At 41.7% G+C, this 22,942-nt stretch overlaps 2 protein-coding genes across 6 annotated transcripts in view; both read right to left on the bottom strand.

Moving 5' to 3' along the window:
• Positions 1-10,373, bottom strand: part of celsr2 (cadherin, EGF LAG seven-pass G-type receptor 2) — a 65,480-nt gene extending 55,107 nt beyond the window's left edge. For all 4 annotated transcript variants that reach the window (XR_013295119.1, XM_077573906.1, XM_077573907.1 and 1 more), the window contains exon 1: positions 6,534-10,373. Coding sequence is in view for 3 of the 4 variants with exons in the window: in XM_077573906.1 (XP_077430032.1) it covers positions 6,534-10,068 (3,535 nt within the window). In the remaining variant the exon portion in view is untranslated. The remainder of the gene's footprint in view (positions 1-6,533) is intronic.
• Positions 10,374-11,885: 1,512 nt separating this feature from the next.
• Positions 11,886-22,393, bottom strand: capzb (capping actin protein of muscle Z-line subunit beta). 2 transcript variants are annotated; one of them, XM_077573867.1, is made up of 9 exons: positions 22,115-22,388; positions 18,936-19,025; positions 16,529-16,650; positions 15,618-15,731; positions 15,389-15,530; positions 15,144-15,260; positions 15,001-15,066; positions 14,839-14,915; positions 11,886-12,863 (listed from the first exon to the last, which is right to left on the bottom strand). In XM_077573867.1, exons 1-9 carry the CDS (start codon positions 22,115-22,117, stop codon positions 12,776-12,778), a joined length of 819 nt encoding a protein of 272 aa, XP_077429993.1. In that variant the 5' UTR covers positions 22,118-22,388; the 3' UTR covers positions 11,886-12,775. The 2 variants fall into 2 exon arrangements, with proteins under 2 accessions (XP_077429993.1, XP_077429994.1); XM_077573868.1 differs by lacking the exon at positions 11,886-12,863 and adding an exon at positions 12,871-13,571 and having other exon boundaries at positions 22,115-22,393.
• Positions 22,394-22,942: the final 549 nt, after the last annotated feature.

Raw genomic sequence — 22,942 nt, 5'->3', positions numbered from 1 at the left:
CATTGCGCCATCAAAGAGAGCAGGCCATTTTCAACACTTTAGATTGGTCAATAATTTGTACTGATCAACAGCATAGATTTTTGAAAAAATATTAAATTTACCAAAATGTGACTTATGAGGTTTTGTCCCATGCAGGGACAGAGAATGTTAATTTATTATTATTATTTTAAATACATGAACAACAGTTTTACAGGTGCCTCTGGTTTCTACCCTCATGTGAAAGCAAAAAACACGTGCGTAATACACACTCACACTAACTACACAAATTTACACCAGTTGAGCACACAGAAAGCAAATTAGTGTACAACTTGATTGAGATAATTATATGATGGCAGCGACTGATGAAAACAGTCCAGCTGTTGGCAGCCAGCCACACACTCTTACACACACACACACAACAATATAATTTAAGCAGTGTTCCACAATAGTGTTAAAGCGACCAACCATGAGAAGGTTCCAGAGGTACAGACAGTTTAAAAGTTTGGATGGATTATAATGAAACGACACTCATGCCAAGCACAGCGTGTTCCATTGAAATTCAAGCCACACAGCATTGTCTTACACAAGGATAACCATGTAAAGACGGTAAAAGGAGCATCTAAATATTTAAACTCTCAACACATATACCAACCAGTCGTTCTCAAATTTTTTTTACACAAAATACAATTAAAAAATTACTTAGCTCTCCGACGACCACCATAATGATTAACGTAAAATATAAATAAAATCAAAAATGAGAAAGGGGTTTTTTTATACCAAAAATCGTTTGAAAATTAACACTACACTTTAATACAGGAAAATAACAACAACAACAACAATAATAATAATAATAAAATGATTCAAATTAAGATTTATTGCACATAAAAGTTACAAAATAAAAAATGATTCAATAAAATGAATAAATAAATGAAGACTACATGCAAAGGCATTGTACTAAAAAGTTAAATACAACTGAACTTTACTTACAAAATTAACTGGATTAGAACTTAATAACAAGCTCAATGCATAGCTTCATTCTAATATGTTTGACTGTATTTCATGTTTTTACTGTCGCAAATAATCACTGCTACAACCTATCCCAGCCAAAAAAGACTATAGTACACCTTGGACTGGTCACCAATCAGTCACACAGCACATATTATAAGCCAGACAACCATTCACATTCCTGCCTGCACATAAATCTGGCAAGTGAACCACTACACCGTCAGTGACCTCAACTGACCCGAAATCCATAATTCATGATTTAATCAAACAACTGCATCAGAAATAAAATAATTTAAAAAGAGAATAATGCTGTTTGGATTGAAAACTTTGATTGAGACTACCACATATAGCTGCTTCATGCATGCAGTGCATTTTCTACCCTGCTCGATTACAGTCACAAGGATAAACAGTCAAAATGTATTGTCATCTTTGTAAAGGCGGGATTTACACTCCACTCCACATCTTGTATTAGATCTCATTAGATTGTGCAAGTGTCGAACTGGACAAAAAAAAGTAGCCTGTAACCTTGGCTCATCCACACCCACTTCAGCTGTACACTTGAAACTTGAAAGTGCTCCTCAACCCGCCCGCCCGCCCCTGACCACAGAGAAAAAAAACGTGTTGTCCAGCGTGCGAGTGAAGTATCTGCTCAGCGGGATGTGAGTCGAATCAAACTGCCTTCATTAGCCGTGGGGGCGTGTTAGTCACAATCTCTGCAGTGGCATCTGCAACAATATGCCATGAATTGGATTCAAACAAAGGACAAAGTGTCCTTGTTGCATATTTAAGCTAATGTATAAATTACTTGCGACAAAGGGGGTTAAACAAATCAGGTCACAAGCAGGCCACGCCGCATGTACAAAACAATGGAAACACAATTCCCTCACACGACACTCTATATCGTGTATAGGAGCATTAGCTGGGCTTAAGGATGCAATGAAAAGACAATAGAGAACAAATTGCGGCATCGAATACAAACAGTTATTAATGCAGGCTCACGCAGTGCCTGGGAACGGTTGATCAGCGCCGAGTATGTCAACACTGATCTGACACATCCCAGGAAAGAGATGCAAAAGCAAATTTAATCCCACGGATGACACGAAGCCTCTCGCCTTGTGCTGTGACCAGAATTTGTCTTTATCGCGGATCCAGTTGTGCTGTCAAATGCAGAAGAAAATCAATAGAATAACTAAATAAATAAAATCTAAAAATAAATAATACTAAATATTTAATAACATTAGAAAAAAATTATGATAAAATATAATATAATACTAATAAATAACGAATATAATATTATAGTAAATAAATAATAAATAATAAATAATAAATAATAAATAATAAATAATAAATAATAAATAATAAATAATAAATAATAAATCCACTGATTGATTTGACGTCAAACTGTTTTATTTACAGTCCACAGTAAAGGGAGCCAAGCCGCTGTAAATCCGCCATCTTAACTGGCTCACTTAATTATACGCTGATTACTAATTTATGTCGGCTCACTTATCTTGTTTGTTTTACTGAGGTTGTTCATGGCCATTAAACCAATGTAATCCGTATCTTTTTGGAAATTAATTATTACATTTTGACGCCTATCGAGTGTGCTTAGTTGCCTCTATTGGCTGATTTAATTTATGAATATAGGTCAATTGCGGTACTTGGGTGGGGGTTGGGATTTTTTTGAAACATTACTAATGTTTTATAGCCTTTAAAGTGATGTAATTGATATTATTAATGATGTAAGTGTAAGTGTACAATTTGAGGATTTGGCTTGAAATATGGTGCATCCTCATCACTTGGGGCATTTTATTTAGCTGAGACCGCAAAGGAAGCAGCTCATTTACATATCAGTCCTACCGCATGTTGAAGCTTTTAAGGCGAAAGTGATGAAATTACAAAGCTTTTAGAGAGCAAGCATGAAAACGTTCATAGCAGATCTAGCAGGAAAATGGCTGACCAGAAGCTTCTGTCGACTCCAAGTTGACTTTAAAGGCTTATTAGCCAAGTGCGGCTTCATTCAAACCATTTCACTGCTGGAGAGCGGCGCACAGAAGCTCCGTTAATCACAGTCCAACTACAAACAAAAGAGCCCATCACAAATCGTCGATCATAAGGGGCCTCTTAAACTGCGGCATGAAGAGGAAGATAATGGGGAAGACTTGGGAGGTCCCTGGAGGGGAAAGCTTTGGAAAATTGGGGTCAGCAGCATGTAAAAGAGGAGAATTCTTCTTGCTTCTTTATTTGCTGCATCTTTAATCGAGCTCCCAGTTCATACATCTACAACTTCAACACCCTCTGCCTTTAGCAGGGGTGACACATATACATACTCCAGCAGGTGCGGGACCCGTCGGGAGACACGGACTCTAATTGGTCAGTCCCAGCTGTCGCCCCCTGACCACAGCCTGCTATGACAGCTTGTCGATCGTCCACTCACTATTATTCTCCAGAGGTGCAAAACACCTTCAATCTATTAAATTGACAAGCCACACTACTGGAGAAAGACAATTTAAAAATATATGCCAACCTTACACTCAAAAGTAACCCAAATTGGGTGAAACAGCTAACCTAGCAATGGGTCCCAAAGGGGCTGAGCCAATGCTGGGTAAATTATACTAATTGCATTGGGTTGAGGATTTGACCCAGCACATTGGGTCGAGATTTAAGGGCTAGACTTAGACCAGGGGTCAAAATTTGTCAAAATAACCATTTTAGGCCAAATAAATAACAGAAAATCCGTCTGGAACCGCAAAGCATTTGAAGATGGTGATGAAGGAAACTGTGTTAATAGCCCAAGAGGTAATTAGAGTTGCACCAAAAATGACGCAAAAATATGCAGCATCCGTGGACTTTCATTTTCTTCTACCTTTCCTCTTTCATTTTATAGATTTTTTTGTTGTAATTTTTCAGACTTTGTTTTTCATATATTTTAGACTTTTCTGCCTTTCTGTCAAATTTCTGAATTATGGACATGACATATGACATAACATGACATATTATGAACATATTATTGTCATTTTTTTGCCTCTCTTCTACCTTTTTTGGACATTTTATGGCTTTTTTCTCGGGGGCTTTTTGCTATCAATTTTCTGACATTTTTGGCAATTTTGTGGATATTTTATGGTAATTTCCAAGATTTCTTCTTTTGTTTTTGGACATTTTATGGTTACTTTTTGAACGTTTTCTTTTCTGCCTTTTTTTAAAAGCAATTTTCAGACTTTTTTTTTTTTACTTTTTAATCTACCTCTCATCTCTCTTTTTCTGACAATTAAAAAAATTGGACTGAACATTTAATATAAATCATTAATTCATTTAAACAATATTTTATCGAAAAAAATAAAAATAAATATGTAAAAACAGTAATAATAATTTCTACTATTTTTTAGAGAGCCACAGGTGGCTACGGGAGAGGGACTAAAGAGCCACAAGAGCAAGTTGCAGACCCCTGACTTAAACTGACCAAGAAAATGGTTACCAAGTTATCAGTATAGATATGGTTAAAAACAATACTAATTGTATTACCAACATACCAGCAAGTTTCCCCAGTCAGGGGTCACCACAGCAAGTCATGCGCATGTACGCCAGACCCTTCCTGATGCAACCTATCCATTTCCCAAGGCTGGGCCGTCTGCCCTGATTTGACCCCCAATCCTTAAATTTACTTCAACTCCAGTACAAAAATGGTGACCATCTTTAGTGCTTCAGACCGCCCAAATCAAACCTAATCTGCTGGGTCAAAATTAAACAACTTTGGGTAAAAGTGACCCAATCAACTCAAAATCCACACCCAGTGCGTGGTTTAGGAAAACAACTCATGAGACGCGATTCAAATAATATTAGCCATCCATTTTATATAGCATATGTCCTAAAATGGCTGACTCCTGTATGGACACTGTAACCAATACTGATACTGTACCAACGGAATTGTCAATCATCAACCCATTTATCCAGCTCAGACAAATCCTCAAAACGCCCATCAGTTTTAATCCACATCCACGTTCAATTTAACCTTCTTGTCCAATCCCTTAATTGAGTTCCCCCGTTGTGTTGCGTTTTCTCTTTGCTTCTGCCAAGGTCAAAGAGAAGGCAGATTTACAGCAGTGCACACTGCAGCACATAAGGGGGAACACTGCACTCTTACTCTCTGTGAATGTAATTCATGTTTGACCACATTTTCAGAGTGAGGAAAATTATTAAATAATTAGTGCTTGCATGCAATTCTGTAGGGAGGACCAAAAATGTCAAAATAATAAATAAATAAATATGGATATAAAAAAAAAAACATCTTCCAAAAATCAAGGACAAAAATTAATATAAATGGAAATAAAAACAACAAATATATTTATAACTAAAGCAATAAATAAAAGTAAAAATAGATCAAATAAAAAAACGAGATTAAAAAAAATAAATGTGCAAATAAATACAAAGTAAATATATAAATAGAATTAAATGACAATTGATAAATAAAAACGCTCTGCTCTCATAATTATGTATTTCATGCTGCAGACGCTGTCAGCTAGGGAGGACCAAAAATGCCACCCAAAAAATAAATAAATAAAGGTGATAATAAAAACAGGTATAAAAAATATAATAATAATAAGACAAAAAATAAATATAAATGGGAAAAAAATATAGAAATAAATAAATAAAAGTAAAAAATAAATACCGGTACAAGGATAAAAGACAAGATTCAAAAAATAAAAATGAATATGGAAATAAATACAAAAATAAATATACAGTTTACATAAAATAATATTTTTTTGTATTTAACTTTTGAATAATTTTTTCATATCCGTTTTTATTCTAACTGTTATTTTGGCATTTTTTGATCCTCCATAATACTGAAGCTTTGATCTAGAGAAGTAATGAAATACACCCCTTTGCTAGTACTTGGTTGCATTAGCCAAAACCACGAAGTTAGTCAATCTTCTCTGTTTAGCTGCTATTGTTAAACATACTGTTGCCTGTCATCAACACTGCGTGAAAATACAGTTGCTTTGAAAAGTCGCTGTTAAAAACACCAGTTGAACAATAAAACAGTTAAAGGACATAAACTCTCAGCTGCCACTCCAAACTAACTCTAGACGCAGACCATAATTCAATTAGTCTTTCTTTTGTATTTGGGACCGGGGCTATAATGGACAATTATGGCTCAGGATCAGTCTGCTCGCTGGAGTGTGGATCCCGCAGGATACAGACAAGCTCAGCCTGGCAGCTATTTAAATCTCCACAATAGACGGCTACAAATCAAGCTGGTATAAATAAGTGAGTTCCTTAATGAGGGTTCAAGTAATTACAGAATCTGCCCCCACATCAAACAATTCCAATCCAAAGACTGAATTTGAATGCTTGAATGTCTTGTTTTTAAACGTGTCCTGTCGAGAATGTTAATCCTCCCTCATGAATATTTCTATTGCATTGAAAATCACTCTGTAAGCACAAAAAGTCATACCTAAGCCGTTGCTCACTTCCATTATCAGGCGAAGTGAAGTGAAAATGGAAATGGAGTACGAGCACATGTGAGTGAGTCTGTACTGTCATTATCTTACCTGACACTGAGATTCTCATTGAAGCCTCCAGGGGACGGTTGTTATCCAGCGAAGGGCTCAGCTGGATCTCGCCTGTAGTTTGGTTGAGTAGCACCAGGTTCAACTCATTGCCCACCTCAAATGTGTAGCGGAGCTGGTCCGAAACATCCGGGTCGTGGGCGGGGATGCGGCCGATCACTCCGGCCGGGAAGCTGCTGGATTTGTCCGTCACGTAGTTGTTGAAGATGATCTGGAAGTTTTTGAGCACGGGCACGTTGTCGTTCTTGTCGACGAGTTTGATGTGGACGGTGGCGCGGCTGACCAGAGGGGCGGACGTGGCCTGGACCACTATGATGTACTCAGACCTCATCTCATAGTCCAGGTCTACTAGTGATGTCAGTTCTCCTGAGAAGATATCAAGCTGGAACATCTCTGGGATGTTCCCTTCTACAATTTGGTACATAATCTGCGCGTTACTGCCTTCATCGGGGTCCGTTGCGGATATAAGCGCAACCACAAGACCAATGGGGGTGTTTTCGTCTACCATAATGTCAAACTCGTCTTTCTCAAACACCGGAGGGTTGTCATTCACGTCGAGAATCGTCACTTGGATGTTTATTGGCGTTTTCAAAGATGGAATCCCTTTGTCCACAGCAAACGCCCGCAGGCTGTAGACCGGCACATTTTCTCGATCTAATCGACGCAACGTGCGGACGATACCCGATGTGGATTCGATGATGAAATCTCCGTCACCATCCTCGCCACCCTGGAAGCTGTAGAAGACTCGGCCGTTGAGGCCAGAGTCTCTATCTGTGGCGGACACCTGGACCACGCTGGTGAACACTGGCACGTCCTCCATCACGGACCCCAAGTAGTTGTCTCTGAGGAACCGCGGCGAGTTGTCGTTCACGTCGTTGACCAGAATCTCCAGGTAGGTGGTGTCCGACTTTTGCGGGATGCCGTTGTCGCGGGCGGTGATGGCCAGCGTGTAGGACACCTGGTCCTCGTAGTCCAGCTCCATCTGCGTGGTGACGGCGCCCGTGTCGGGATCGATGTCAAACTGAGGGATGCTGTCGTCCATGAAGTAGGTGATGCGAGCGTTCTCTCCCGTGTCTTCATCCGTGGCGCTTATAAGGACGACCGTGGTGCCCGTCGGCCTGTCCTCGTTGATGTTGACCGTGTAATGGGAACTCTGGAACACGGGCCTGTGCGTGTTGGCGTCGGTAACGTTGACAAAGACTTTAGCCGTGTCGAAGAGCGTACCGTCACTCGCGGTTACAGTCAGGACGTACTGGCGTTCTAGTTTATAGTCTAACGGCAGCGCTAATGTGATAAGACCACCTCCGCTCTGACTTGTGATGGAGAACCTGTTGCGAGTGTTTCCGCTGGATATCTGGTACGTCACGACGCTGTTGATATCCTGGTCCACGGCAGACACCGTCACCACGCTGGTCCCTACAGCCGCGTCCTCATTCAGTCGCATGTAGTACGCCTTCTGGGTGAACTCCGGGTTGTTGTCGTTGACATCGAGAATGGTCATGCTAATGCTAGCGGAGGAGGACATGGCAGGGTAGCCGTGATCTCGGGCCTCCACGCCAAAGTTGTAGAAATCGACGCTCTCCCTGTCCAGTTCGGCTGCCACTATGATCCACCCTGTGCTGTTGTTGATGCTGAAGGGGAAGTCCGGCATGGTTTCAGTGAGACGATAGTCCAGCCTGGAGTTGTCGCCGGAGTCGGCATCCACAGCTTGGATGTGGATGATGGAGTAGCCTAGCGGCACGTTCTCCAACACGGTGGCCTGGAAAGGGGTGCTGACAAAAATGGGGGCGTTGTCATTCACATCCAGCACCTGCACCGTGACCAGGCCGCTGATGTTGGAGAGAGGGGGGCGGCCGCCATCTTGAGCTCGGATTCTTAAGGTGTATTCTTTGCTTGCCTCGTAATCTAAATGACTCACCAGGTCCATTTGACCTGTCTGGGCATCGATATAAAACTGCCCCCGGGAGTTGCCGCTCATGATGCTGAAGTGGACCATGGCGTTGCTCCCCCTGTCCTGGTCTGAGGCGCTCACCTGCAGGATCTCGGTATTAGGGGCCAAGTCCTCAGGCACCTGGACCACATAGCGTTTCTCGCTAAACTGAGGAGCGTTGTCATTGTCATCCTCGACCACGATGTAAACAGTAGCTGTGGCGCTGCGGGGCCCGGGGTCACGACCCTGGTCATTTGCCTGGACTAACAACATATACGCATCTACCGTCTCCCTGTCTACAAGGCCTTTGGTTCGAATAACACCAGACCTGGAGTCAATCTCAAACACATCATTTGTCCCGTTATTATTAAGGATTTGATAAAGGATGTTACCGTTAACTGGCGCGTCGCCATCGGTGGCCCTCACCGTCAAAACCTCATAACCGATCTCTAGATTCTCCCTGATGCTTTCCTTATAGTCCTGCTGCTCAAAAACGGGATCGTGGTCGTTAGCGTCGCTGACTGTGATGGTGAGCGTGGCCATGGCCGTGCGCCGAGGTGTTCCATGGTCCGCCGCCGTCACGCGGAACACGTGGTTTTCTTTCGTCTCACGGTCCAACAACTCCACTGTGGACACAACACCGGTAGCCGGATCCACAGCAAAAAGATTATTAGAGCGGCTGTCAAAGAGAGCCTCGATGAAATACTCCAACCGGCCCGCTTCGCCCTCGTCTGTGTCGACTGCTTTCAAAACAACAACAGAAGTCCCAGCTGGCTTGTTCTCTGCCACGGACACTTGGTACATTGGGGGTTGAAACTGAGGGCTGCTGTTTATGCTTCTCCTTCTCCTGCCTATAATACCCGAGTTGGAGCGAGCTGCCTTTGCTAGCAACTTTCTTATGTGGCCCTGAAGAAAGGGGCCCTGTCCCACACGCCAGTGGATGAAGATGGGGTCCATGCGTGTGGCTCCGTCTCCTACCAGGACATCGCACAGCAGGTCCAGCTCCAGGAGCGTGTTCTGGCTCCAGCACAGAGTCTCAGACACAAACAAGTCCCCCTCGGAGAAGTAGAAGTGACCCCGGCTGGTGACCCGGCAGCGGGTGAGCTCACCAGGTAGCAGCCCCCTCACTGGAAATAAAGCAAAACCGGCTTGGTGGCACTGTGCCGGCTTAACAAACAAACTGAGCACTTCCATGTCCCACTCTGCTTTCCTTGCGGGCTTTTTGGAGCAGTTTCTCCCGTGGACGTGGACATCATACCGGCTGGTGATAAGGTGCCGGTAACCAGAACCCACGGAGTCCACGCAGTCCAATACAATGTACAGCGTAAACGGGTTGGAACGCAGCGAGGCGCACTTTATCCATTCGGAAAGAAACACGGTCCCCGCCGCGGGGTCGGTGTCCAGGAAGCGCTCGGTGGCTCTGGGAGCGAGCACCTGATCCAGGGCGCACCGCGCGTGCTGCTCCACTCCGGCCAGCACCGTCCCGGGTCGGGCATCCTCGCTGAGATGAACCGCGTAACTGGACACCAGCGGAACCAGCTCCCACCAGCAGCAAAGAAGCAGAAAATCCAATTGAACGAAGCGCATCGCTCCTCGATGTGCGTCCAAGGGTTCGAAGAGAGGAGTTCAAAACGCGGAGCTTTTTTTTAAACTTTCCACCAGTGACTTTTCTTTTGTTGCGGAGGAGCCATGCTCTCTCGCGGCGGGTGCACTTCTCACTCCGGGTGCCTTTTTTAGTTTGAAATTGGATTTTCAAGGTAAAGGTAAACCTTTGAAGGATGTGGTCTTTCACACAGGCATACACGCAAACACATTGACACACACCGACGAGCTCGCTAGCACATCCTTACCGCCTGCGCAACTCCGCTTGAATGGCGAAAATGGCTCCTGCGACGCACTCGGGCTCCTCATTAACATAAACCCGCGTGCGTGCGCGTGTGCGTGTATGCAAATGTTGGACAGTTCTGCGAAGGGGTTCACAAACCCTGCCACTGGAGATAAATGAAGACTTCCTCCCGGGGTTTCATTTATTAAACGGGAACATTGGAAAGTCAACAGTGGCTCTCGCCAGTAGAGGTCATTTATTTCACTCATTCTCTTATCTAAAATGGACATACTTTTTCTGGCTCTATTGTGCCTTCTCAAATGCAGATGGACCCAAGTGATCTCCCATAATGTGTAATAGAATTAATGAGTGACAAAAACTCGTGTGATCCTTCCAAAAACACCCCTACAGTGGTTTACTCATTAATAGATGACATTCCTCAATGTTTGACTCGCTTGTAACACACTGAAGGGTCAGTTTGCTCCTCCACTCCACCGGTTCACTCGTTACAATCTGTGTATGGAATCATACAAGTTAATTGGGCTCATCAAGCAAGTTATGCCTCTTGTGACCTGTCTGGCCCAAACTTATTATATTTGCTGATGTCATATATCATGTTCTGATCAAGTTTTGTTTGACTTTCGAATTATTTCCCCAGAGTATTATGCTTAAATTCCTGTACTTAAAAAAATCCACTAACTGGAGTTGGATGCACACCCATCTGAACAATTAAGACGGGGGGAAAAAAATCTAAAATGCTTAAAACGTTGGTTTTTCAAATACAACGACGCTCCAAGATATTCATTTGACAATGTTTTTCAACAATATGATGCATTACTGCCATCTACTGGACAAACTAGCACAAGTACAGTCAACAGAGATGCTGCGCCTAATCTTCATGCTACACATTTACATTTTCATGACAAAATAAATAACGCCGGTTTGCCTGAATAGAACACTAGTCGCTTTAAAAACATAAGGTTGGTTTCTTAGGTTTTGATCACACTTCCTTCACCACTATGACTTTGCCCTTTTGTCCTTGAATTTTCAGATCAGTTAAGTGCTATCACCGCTGAGGCTCAATCTTGAGTTTAGTCCACTCAGAACCTCTGACAGAATATTGTCAACCTGCTCAAGAGTAAGTGATTTATCTTAAAGCAGAAAAGCCTCAATTAAAATAAGTGACAAACAAGCAACACCAAATCTGCATCAGGATTTCAATTAACTGTAATGAAAAAAATTATAAATGAACAGAACCGGTTACATATCATGAGCAGTGAAATGCATATATATACAAATAACATGACGGACATGTCAAAGTCTCTACAAATTTGCACTATATGGGATGGACATTTGATTGTAATCTTTTGGGAACTACAGCCACTTATATTTTTATTGTGAGAATCTGTTGCATGAAGCAGATTGAGATTTTACACCAAAAAGTAGCTGAGACTGAATTAACAGCACGTCTGCTAGTTGCAACAATTCCACACAATCGACTAAATTTGTAACATTCAATTAATCAATAACAATGCCCATCCCTAATCGTCTTTCCTAAAAAGAACCAGAAGGAGAAGAGTACCTTTTTTGACTTTTTATTGTTGCTGGAGGCTCTAATACAATATGAATCATAAGCTTTACAAAATTAAAACAAAAACAAAATACAAATTTTCCCCTCCAAAATGGAAACGGTCAAAGGTTTCCACTGACACAAAAACTGTGACCCCCAACAAAGACATAGAAGGTGAGCAGAGAGAAGAGTTAAGATACTGTAAAGAGGGGCGGGGCTTAAACTGTCATGTTATACACATTGTGGCAAGGTGAGAGCAGGGAAGGATGTGGGGGTCATTATTATGGCGGGAAGTATTTCCACTGACTGCAGCTCCTCGCTCGCACACGGGCTCACATGCATGCCGACAGATGACGAGTAAAAATCTTCCGACACAAGGCAAAAGCCTCCGTGTGAAGGGGAAGACTAAAATGACAGTTATCAATTTAGACAAATAAATCTAGGGTGGGGGGGGGGTGATATACATGTTGACGACGATGCCACCTAGAGCACAGCCTGTGCATGTGTGTCTCCTCGACTGAGAGGAAATAAAGACCGTTCGTTTCCAAATGACTGAGGAAAGTGCGGAGGAGGGGGCGGGAGGGATTAGTACGACGCTGACCCTCACACGGCAAGATTTCCGTTAACCGTCATAACGCTATGGTTAGTTTCATAACGTGGAAGGGAGTGTGAGTGAATGGCTTCAGAACATGGAGAGTACGTGGAAACAAAACCTGACAGGGAAAAAGAGGGAAGAGAAACATTACATTTTTCTATTTTTTTTTCCTTTTTACTTTGCTTTTTGTCTCCCCCCCATAAACAAACAAGAGTGCAGCACGGAGGATGAGGCGGTGAGGGAGAGACGGGAAAAAAAAAACGAGAAGAGATGGCGGAGAGAAACGGACACAACAGTAGCATCTCTAGCTTTGGTTTTTCAGTTTGAGCGCCTTGAACAGTTCGCTTTGGAGAGCCTCCTGCTTTGACTTGTCGGCCAGAGATGTAACACTCCTGTGGGGGCGACACACACACACGCATGACATGAGTCAGTCGGTGCCGACAAGAATAAGAAGAAAATCTGCAAGGATGTTAGTTAAGTGTCTCAGTCCTGTTTTCTCCTCCTGTACAAGGAAGAAGCATTCACATGTTTACACACTGCAAACATTCTCGGCGGCCATGTCATATGAAGGTCACTCAGCAGCCTTGGTCTTTTTTCCCCACTTCAAATATACCAAACCACATTGCACCTTCTCATGTACCACAATATCAGAAAGACCTCCGTGTGAGCGCAATTCATAACAAAAAGTGAGATCACGCCTAATGTGGTAGATGAGGAGACGCATATCATTTAAAAGGCAACGAGTACTTGTGGTTTGTCACTACAATAAGGAGTTAGTAAAAGTGCATTTTGATTTTGCTTCTACACAGACGGCAACTGTGACAAACGATTAATAAAGAAGAAATTCAAATGCGGTTATTTTCACATGGGCACGCACGTAAAAATTCAGGACAATTAATTTTGTTGTCAATTAAACAGTAACACCAGAACTGAGCGTCGGTCCCGCTCAGCTTTTAACGTTTTCCACACACGTGCACACTCCCCATGCCAGGCTGTACCTCCGACCCTAGTCAATGAAGATCTGACGCTGGGTGAGGACCTGCGACAGCTCCCTCTGGAGCTGCCGGTACTTTTGGTTATCGGGCAAAGACTCAATAGATCTAGAGCACAGACAAGAGGTGGAAAGGGGAGGGAGGTGTTTATAGGGTGGATAGAAGATGTTGAGAAGAGAAAAGCACAGCTTAAAACCCCTTCAGACTCATAGATGGTCCCAATTGACATGACATATGTCCAAACCAATAAAACGCCTAATTTGGATGATGTCAACATTTCTGGTTCATGATTGGATCTTCACTAACCAATCACAATGGCAAGTTGATTTGCATGATGTTCATTTTAAAAATGTTGCATATAAACCTTGGTAAGTTTACAACACGTTACAGCCATATTATCCTGGCGTCCACTATAACAACTAAAAACATGTCCCTCCCACAAATCCATGTTGATCTTATGTGGGAAAAGAGTCAAAATCAGAAAAAAAGACATTTGTCCACCAGAAAAAATGCGGGTGTGGAGGGGTTAAAATAAACAAAATTAAAAAGACAGAAGAAAGGTTGAGGAAATTGGGGAAGATGAGAAGCTGTACATACAAAATACAAAAAGACACATTACTGTAATGCAGATATGCTAATGCAATTTCCTGAGAGGCCCCAAAGGCATCAGTAGAACTCCTGACATTACGGATGTCGAATAGAAATTGTTCTTATGTAAAATAACAACAATGCACTGATTCATTATCTACATATGACTTATGATATCTAAGTACACTCTAAAAACGGAACTGTTGAGCCAACTTAAATAATTGCTTCAATTGGTATCACACAATTGAATTAAATGAATCCAAAGTAAATATATTAATTTAATGATAATTAATTAAACTTAAATATTCACTTTGGATCAATTTAATTCAACTGTTACCAATTGCACCCCAAAAAAGTTGTGTTCTCTACACTCTAAAAAGAGCCAAGTTAAATAATTGCTTCAATTAATATCACACAATTTAATTTAATTAATCCAAAGTGAATATATTAATTTAATGAACTAATAATTAATTAAACTTAAATATTCCTTTTGGATTAACTTTATTCAACTGTTACCAATTGAAACAATTATTTAAATTGGCTCTTTTTAGAGTGTAGAGAACACAACTTTTTTTTTTTTTTTTGGTGCAATGCCAGGGGAGGCGCCCAAGTACTAACACAACCACCAGTCACCAGACAGTCTAGTGATGGTGATGATCAAATGGATCTTTTAGTAATGTTGAGAGTTGCACTGATTTTGACTCCTGGGCATTCCAGGAAAGAAAATAAAAGAAAAGAAAGAAGACAAGGGTTACCGATAGGAGCTGCACATCCCCATTCTCCTTACCTAAGTCCGTTGACAATATCCTTGGTCTTCCCAAAGTAGATATCATTCAGTGTGGTGCGAATCTTGTTCTCCATTTCCTGTAACAAGACATGTCAATAAGGGGACGAACATTGCTTAGTGAGTCAAATAATCACGAATCAGCCTGTTCGACGCTACACTGACTTCAACAAGGCGACCGATGTTGGCGATGTGAGGTGAGGACTCTCCAACCGTATCGTCTTTTTCCGTCTGCGGAGAGGAAACAAAGTGAGTCGATGTAACGCTCCGGCAGGTTATGTCGCCGGCAATCAAGTTCGACAGCGTACTTGTCTTGTGAGGCTGCCGCCCAGATTCATGGTGCCAGAGTCGCTCTTAGTCGTCTGAAGCCACAACATGACGGTGGAGGTGAGTTTGTAGTGAGCGTTGCGTCCACTGGACTTCTCCTGAACATGGCAACAAAGACAAACGAGTCATCACGTGCTTTATAAGCCATCTCAGATGTCTTTTTTTTTTTCAGAAGGGTTTTCTCTGTTATACAATGTACAGAGCAGAACACGTGAGACAAACTCACCTGCACCTCCACCACATGGATGGAGTCCCAACAACCTTTGATCTTTTTGGATCCATCCCCAGCCTTTTTGATGAGAATAACGCCAGCGAAGCCGTGGTCCAAATCCCAGAGGTACACTGATGAGACACCACCCTCAAAGTACCTACAGACACATTCCGCAGTTGCAGGAGTGTGAATGTGTTTGTGCTTGTGCGTTTTTTGTGTGTCCGTTTATTTCATTTAAACTCACAGGTCTCTGTACTGGTCAAAGGCGTTATTGGCTTCCACCTCCAGTTTCCTCAAGCGACCTGAAGGCATGGCACCGTCTTCAATGGGAGGGTCGTACTTATTACTCCACGGGGATCTAAAGTACCAGAAAGTACAACATGTAAAGTGTTGAAAGTGCATTACATTTTGGGGGTCATAGGAAATACGAATTGAATAAATGTGTTTATTTAAATCATCAAAAAGGTGGTAGTTACAATGTATGTCCAAATATGTATTTTTAATATTGAGATTAGCATGTCTACATATGATGAAACAAATTGTGTATATGCTCTTACCTGATGATAATTAATTATGAGTATACAGGGAAAGCCATACAGACAAACTTTGTTTAATTCAAAACTGATCCAGATTGTGCACATGCAGCATTTGCATTTAAAGGGGAAGTCAACCTGCACGTTGTTTTCACAATGATATGTTCTATGTGCCCCCATTCTGATTAATATTGAATTTGTGGAACATGAACTAAGCAGCAAAAACAAAACCCGGGGGGTTGAGGGGGATTTTTTTTGCACAGGTAACCAATCACGTCTCAGAAAACAGGTGAGCTGTGATTGGTCATTACCTGAACAACTATGATGTCATTTTCAGTGGCCAGCAAGTAGCAAAATGGCGGCCTTGTGAGATGGATACGAATGGATTTTGCTGCTTAACTAATTTTCCACAAACGCAACATTAACCAGAATGCCGTGTTTAGACTAGCATAGCGCATATTATCGTAAAGAACATTTTTGGGTTGACTTCCCCTTCAACACAGAAAATCCCTTAGTAAATTGTATGACACAAGTTTGTAATTTGCTCATCTTATGCACTTGTAGCAAATTCAAGTAAGATGTCTTGTTCCACACATGACCATGCTGCAGTCCAGCTCCCCACCTGTAGGAGTCACCATCCCGATTGTAATCACAAAGCAGATAGTCTTTTCCCACCGCCTTGTCACGGGCAATCTTCAGGGGCTGGTCCACAGAGGACAGAAGGTCCTCACACAGACTGGGCACCTGGACACAAACAGAGAAAAGCTTGACAATGTTTTTTTTTTTTCCAGAATCAATACTACAATAATGTGGCTGCATTTGAAAGATAGAGGGCAAGGGCCAAAGTGACAGTTAAAAAGCAAATGAAAACTCCCAGGATTCTAGAGGCGAGATTACACGCAACAGACAAGAATACTTCCATTTAAGGCAAGAAATGGTTGAATGTCGCTTCTTGACATTCCAGTTTGCCTTAATAAGCAGAGGAGGAATAAAATATCAGTAGGAAACATTATATCTTGAGGATAAGGGGGTACAAATTACTTCTCACAGACTGACATGGACCCTCTATGTCCACTGCATCATTGCACAAACACAAAAGAGGCCCTGTTTTCCTTAAAAAGGATCCCACATTCCCAGTAGCAAACACACATATGCACACACACACACCTGGCAGCAGGCTGGGCACAACAACAAAAAACAAATGAAAGAGAGTGAGGGTGCACAGGAAAGAAAAGTGATTTCAGGTGACTTAAAAGTACCTGATTACTAGGGATGGAGCCAAGATGGCGGAGCTCAAAGTTCCGGCAAAAGAAGTGATTGGCAGCAACGATAATAATCACTAACTACCATACACAGTGGAACGGGTGAGAGGAGAGCACTGATGCTCAGGGGGAGAGAGGTCGAAGGTGAGGGGCAAAGAAGGTGAGCAGGTGGGGTGGAGGCTGGAATGCCATCCACAGAAAACAAGATGTCACACTGGGAGTGTGCCTTTATTTGTTTTAGAATCATTTATTACACCAGCATGGATTGCATTGCTCTGCTAAAACGCACCTACCGGTACATTCACACTTCATGTACAAGCAATTCAGATTTTTTTTTTTGCGGTTAAGAAAATGGAATGGATGGAAATCTGATCTTTTTATGTAGTTTTCCACGTTACAAAAACAAATGCAACTTCTAATGTGAAGGGAATGCATTCATGAAGTGACATGGATGCAACACAAAAAACATGGCGGAGTATTTAAGGAAGTAAATATTATAACCTGAATGATTTTTTGGGCCAGCCGATTATATAAATTGATATTAGGACTTTTCAAAATAACTGATATAGGCAATAAGTAAAGGATATGCATGGTTGACAGAACGTTGTGGAATAAAAAAACATTCCAAAATGTATCAAGGATCTTTTGGAGAAGCAAAATTATGGATCTGAATTCAATATCTTTAGGTTTTCAAAAATACTTACTACTAAAATACTCCCAATTTGGCCCCTAGTCCCTTCCTATGACCTGTCATCAATACATCAGGGCAGTGCTTGAATGTAGTTGAACAAAACCCTATTACTGTATAAAAAACAAATTAATTACTGTTTTCCATGTACATTTATGTATGGAATTTTAGTTAATTGTAATTCATTGAATTTTAAGTATTTACCTGCATTTAGTTATATACCTGCATTCTAAAAAAAATATTTTCTTCTCAAAGATGCGGATTCAAGTTTTACTTATTGAAGAAAGAAAGAAAAAAAAGCGGCCACGTTTTGTCAGTGAATAAGCAGCTGTCAAATGAGTTATTTACTTGCATACTTGAACAGAACTTTTTCTTCTCTGAGAAGCTCGTACATATCCAGATATGAAAAGTTAAAGCTCCTGTTATGTTTGTTTGTCTGTCAGGAAATTCAATTGAGTTTATGGGTCAGATTGACACAAATAATAGTGAAAATTATATATTTTTTTTCCCAGTAACTCAATTAACCATTCATTTATATGTATATTTCATTGAGCTACTACACTTACTTTTAATTCAATTTTTTGGCAATGGATCAATTTGACCCACAACCTAACAGGAGGATTCGGGACTGGGCAAAGAGCTTTTAATGTTTCAGTGCTACCATAGGTTTTTATTTATTTATTCATTCATTTATCAATTATCCTCCTGTAATGTTGCTTTTTCAGGACTGCTAACAGTGATCCTGGATCAATTTGACCCGTTATCCAAAAAGTGTCAGAAACAGGAAATTTGCCAAAACATCTACTTAAAAAGGTCAACAATTTTTACAGTGGGTCCATTTGACACACAACATATGCATTCCTGCATAAAATGGTAAAAATAATATATTTTTGAAAGATTTCCATTATGCTTGTTTTGTCATGTTGTCAACAGGCGATCCAATACATTTGTTAAGCGCTGTAAATTTTTGTCCACAGTGGGAGTTTTAGGGATTACCTTTACAGTATTCTCAAACTTTGACCCGAGACCACCACAAAGAGGGGAGAGGAATCTGACAAGATAAGCAGACTGTCACTCACCAGGTCAATGAGGTCACTGAGGTTCTTCTCAATCTGTTGAGGCGGCAGACGCCTCATCAAGTCCAGGGCACAGTCTAACTGCTGTTCACTCTGAAAACGCACACAATTGGTTCAGTCAGATTTAGGCTGTGTCCAGACAAACACGGGCCATTTTCGGTCTTATACAGCACTGCTTGTGTGACTTAATTCTCAACAAAGAATGATGAGAGCAGCCAACAGTCCATACGAGTGTGGAAGCCTGATTCCTGTGAAGAAACTATTCACACACACTCGCAGACCAAGTGCTGTTTGCCCTAATGCACTCAGAACATTTCCAGCTCAGCATGAACAGCACTCGCATCTTGTCACGTGAGCATTTTCCCAGTAAAAAAATGAATTAGCAGCAAGTAGTGTCTTCATAAGCAGTCCATCCGTGTGGTCCTGTTATTCAAAAAAGGTGTGATGAAAAGTGGCCGTTTTTTTTATTTTATTTAGCCGAACAATTTTTGGAGAAGATGCAAAGCAAAACAGTTGAAATGCGGCCTGTCTAGTTTAATGAATACAGTGTAAAGTCCTCTCCTTTTTAGGTCGTATTTGCCCCCCCGCCCCCGATGTTTATTTTCTTGTGTGTTTGCTTACTTGGACATGAATTAAGTGGTCAAGATTTCCGATAAACTACTATTGACGAGGCAGCACGCAGCTTGGCTTTCCTGTTTATCTTATGGGGATTTCAGTGCAATCATTGCAACGTAGACATTTTTGACGACTGCCTTAAGTTTGTATCACAGGAAAAAAATGAATGAATAATGATGAGGATTAATGTTTACCATTCCAACATTCCCATCGGACCACTTTGGCTCTCTTGACACAGATGACCATTCACACTCCCTTTTACACCTACAGTCCGAGTGGGAATCAAGCTCACACTTCCTGTGTGTGGGTTTTAACACTTTGACTATCGATGCCATGTGTTAACCAGTCTAACCAGCGCTTTGCTCTGTATGCTAACACCACGCTAGTAGACATTACAAAGTTGTGTGTTTCTTTTAAATCAGGACTGTCCCTATCACATACTTTTATAACCGATGAGTCTATTGATTCTCACAACTTCATTTTACATTCATCTGGCATCAGAATGAAAAGGGTCTATTTAGACTCGAAGTGAGAACAGAGAAGTGCACAGCAAAGTTTGTCCCGGGGGGGGTTTCCTCTCCCTTAAATATGCAGCGGAATACAGGGCAGACCAGCCACAACACGAAACCCTGGGGAATGTAGAAGAAGAGATACTGTAGGACGCTATGCAAAAGTGAAAGTGCAAAACACACAACAGTGGAATCTATTGATTAGCAGAATCCACTCTGGGATGTTTTCGGCCTTTGGATTGTTCATTTAAAGATCTCGTAATGCCTCTTTTTGTGTCGCAACAACACAAACAAAAAATCATAATACAAACACAGTACATGTTTCATGCCTGCTGAACTGAGCTTCTGTAACATGAGTGAAGTCTCACATGATATGCTGATGTAATACATGAACCCAATTATTCTTTTGGAATTAAAAAGGCAACAAAAAGTCTAAAAACAGTAAATCCTGATGCTTGCTGAACTGAGATTTGCTGTCGCCCTGCATCCTTAGTTCACGACATCCCGGATGACGTTTTAAGATTGCAAATGGGGAACAATTAACTAATTTGCACAACGGCGTACGAATATATCACACAACACAAGAATGCAAGCATAGTTACCAGTATACTTGCTTTTACGGCATTGGAGTGGCTTTCATACAAGTATTTAAAGTAATACTACTATTACATTAAAACAATTGATTGACTATAACTTTTCTTCATTGTAGATCACGCAAATGACCGATGGTCAAAGTGCACAACATAAATTAAACAAGTAGATATAGAGGCATTCTATTAAAACATATGGACGTGTTTTATCATTCAAACACTCAATTAATTTACTTTCTTCTATACAAAAGTATACTCATGCAGCTGGCCACTAAGTTAAAGATCCCACAGAGGGAGGGGTCTGCTTCCTGTAAATATTTTCACCAAAGTTGACCCTTAAAAAAAATCTTGTTTCAAGGTAACGTCAAATTCACTGCAATATTTCTTTTCGCCTCGTCTTAAAATCGCTCTCAGCCGATGCGTCAGGCTGCCCCATCAGACACCTGCGCCTTCTTTGACGCCGTGTTTAGCAGTGCTCCCGTCTCTGAGTAAACACAGGCTTGGAGCAACAACTCTGGGGTCAGGAGGGGAGCTGAGCCAGCAGGATGGATGAAGTGAAGCCGGAGAGAGCGAGCGACTGGGGAGAAGGGACAGCTGCTCGTACCATTTCAGGCACAAGACAATTTAAGACCACATAGAAGTGTAAACTTTGGGGAATGACGGTGCAGTATATTATTTGTTAAAATCCCTTAAGGGGAAATCAACTCTCACTCTCCTGTGTATTTGTGTGAAAGGGGCGTAAGGGGTGGGGTCGGTGCCTTGCTCAAAGGCACCTCGACATTAGTTAGGACGCATTATAGATTCTCCCAGAAACTAGCTGACATTTTTTGATCTATTGCACAAGTCTATACAGACGAGTTCCTGCCGCTCAAATGGAATGCATGGCTATTAATGCCATGTATTTGAAACATAAGTATATTCGAGGCAATTAAAAAAAACGTATTGTTTGAGAACAAACTGACCAATTCAGACTGACAGCGAAGAGGGGGAGCAGTCAGTCTTAATATAGCAACGGGGCACCACGTTAGGCTATTTTAACCTGCGCGTGCGTGGGGGGTACGCGAGCAGAGGGCTGAGTTTTCAGCATGTGTTATATCGGGACTCCTCTCAAATCCACTTCACTAACTTGTGTCAAATCCAAAACATCCTGTGCTAACTTTACGCCTACGGAACACAGAGCTAAGCTAACAGCTAGCTTGCTAACTAGATGGAGGAAGCCGCTGCTCGCTTGGCCATAAATTAAATGTCTTTGTTCACGTTACGTGTAAGTTAATAGTAGCGGTAACTAACGCGTGTGTAACTTATTGGCAACTCTTGGATCAATTCCAGCGGTTCCTCTCAGGTTACTAGCAGCTCCTGCTAACGTTAGCTTAGCCTCGCGGAGCACCCGTAGCCGTTATTTAGCCTCTCGCCCCAGCAAAAGTCTTTCCCCTCTTGCTCGCTCCAGCTCCAACCGCGCAACCCTTACCATGTCGGCGGCGGTCTCAGCTGGGCGGGGAGGGGGCACGATTTCACCGGTGACTGTACGCCGTATAGCCTTCGAATGGTTTGTCAAACCGCTCCTCTCGCTTTCTTGTTTTTTTTTCTTCTGTCCCCCCGCGGAAGATGTTTTGTTCGCCTCTCCCTCAGTGAACCCAGCCCTGTCAGCGAAATTCACTTCCTCAACCGGTCTTACAGGAAGGAGAGGCTGCAGTCAGAAAACGGGCCTCGGTTGCATATCCGGGTCACTCTGGGCCTTCCCAGCTCCAGCCAATAGCGACGAAGCAAGAAAGGCATTGCCAAGTATGGCAAGAGAGGAGTGGTGAGCTTGGGCGCATTTGTCCTGTGCGCTACTTTCACACACTGGAATAGAATAACATTTATCTTGCAAATACGACGCTTTTTCACTACATTTTCAGAGTCGGGACGTCAAAGAAGGAAGCACTTTTTAAATATTGCATTAATGATTATTATAATTATAATTATATATATATATATATATATGTATATACACACACACAAACACACGCATCCATCAACGTTTACTGTACATAATTCTACAGTATAGTCACGTGGCAGTAGGACTGTAACTATACATCAAAGTTAAGGTTTGATTGCTATCCCAATTACAGACTCACTGTTGTATGCAAAATTAGACTTTTAAATGAATAAATTATTGTTAGGGATGTTTGGTACCACTTTTTTTCAGATACCAGAAGGAGTACTAAACGCTTGAGTAGCTACCAAATATCAATACCACTAGTAGCTTTCAGAAATAACATTTCCCCATAAAACAATTACAGATACATTGAAAGAA

Source organism: Vanacampus margaritifer, chromosome 8 (assembly GCF_051991255.1).
Source record: "Vanacampus margaritifer isolate UIUO_Vmar chromosome 8, RoL_Vmar_1.0, whole genome shotgun sequence".
In the NCBI taxonomy this organism is placed as follows: domain Eukaryota; kingdom Metazoa; phylum Chordata; class Actinopteri; order Syngnathiformes; family Syngnathidae; genus Vanacampus; species Vanacampus margaritifer.
Note: the sequence above shows the minus strand (reverse complement) of the source record. Positions and strands in the feature narration are given on the sequence as shown.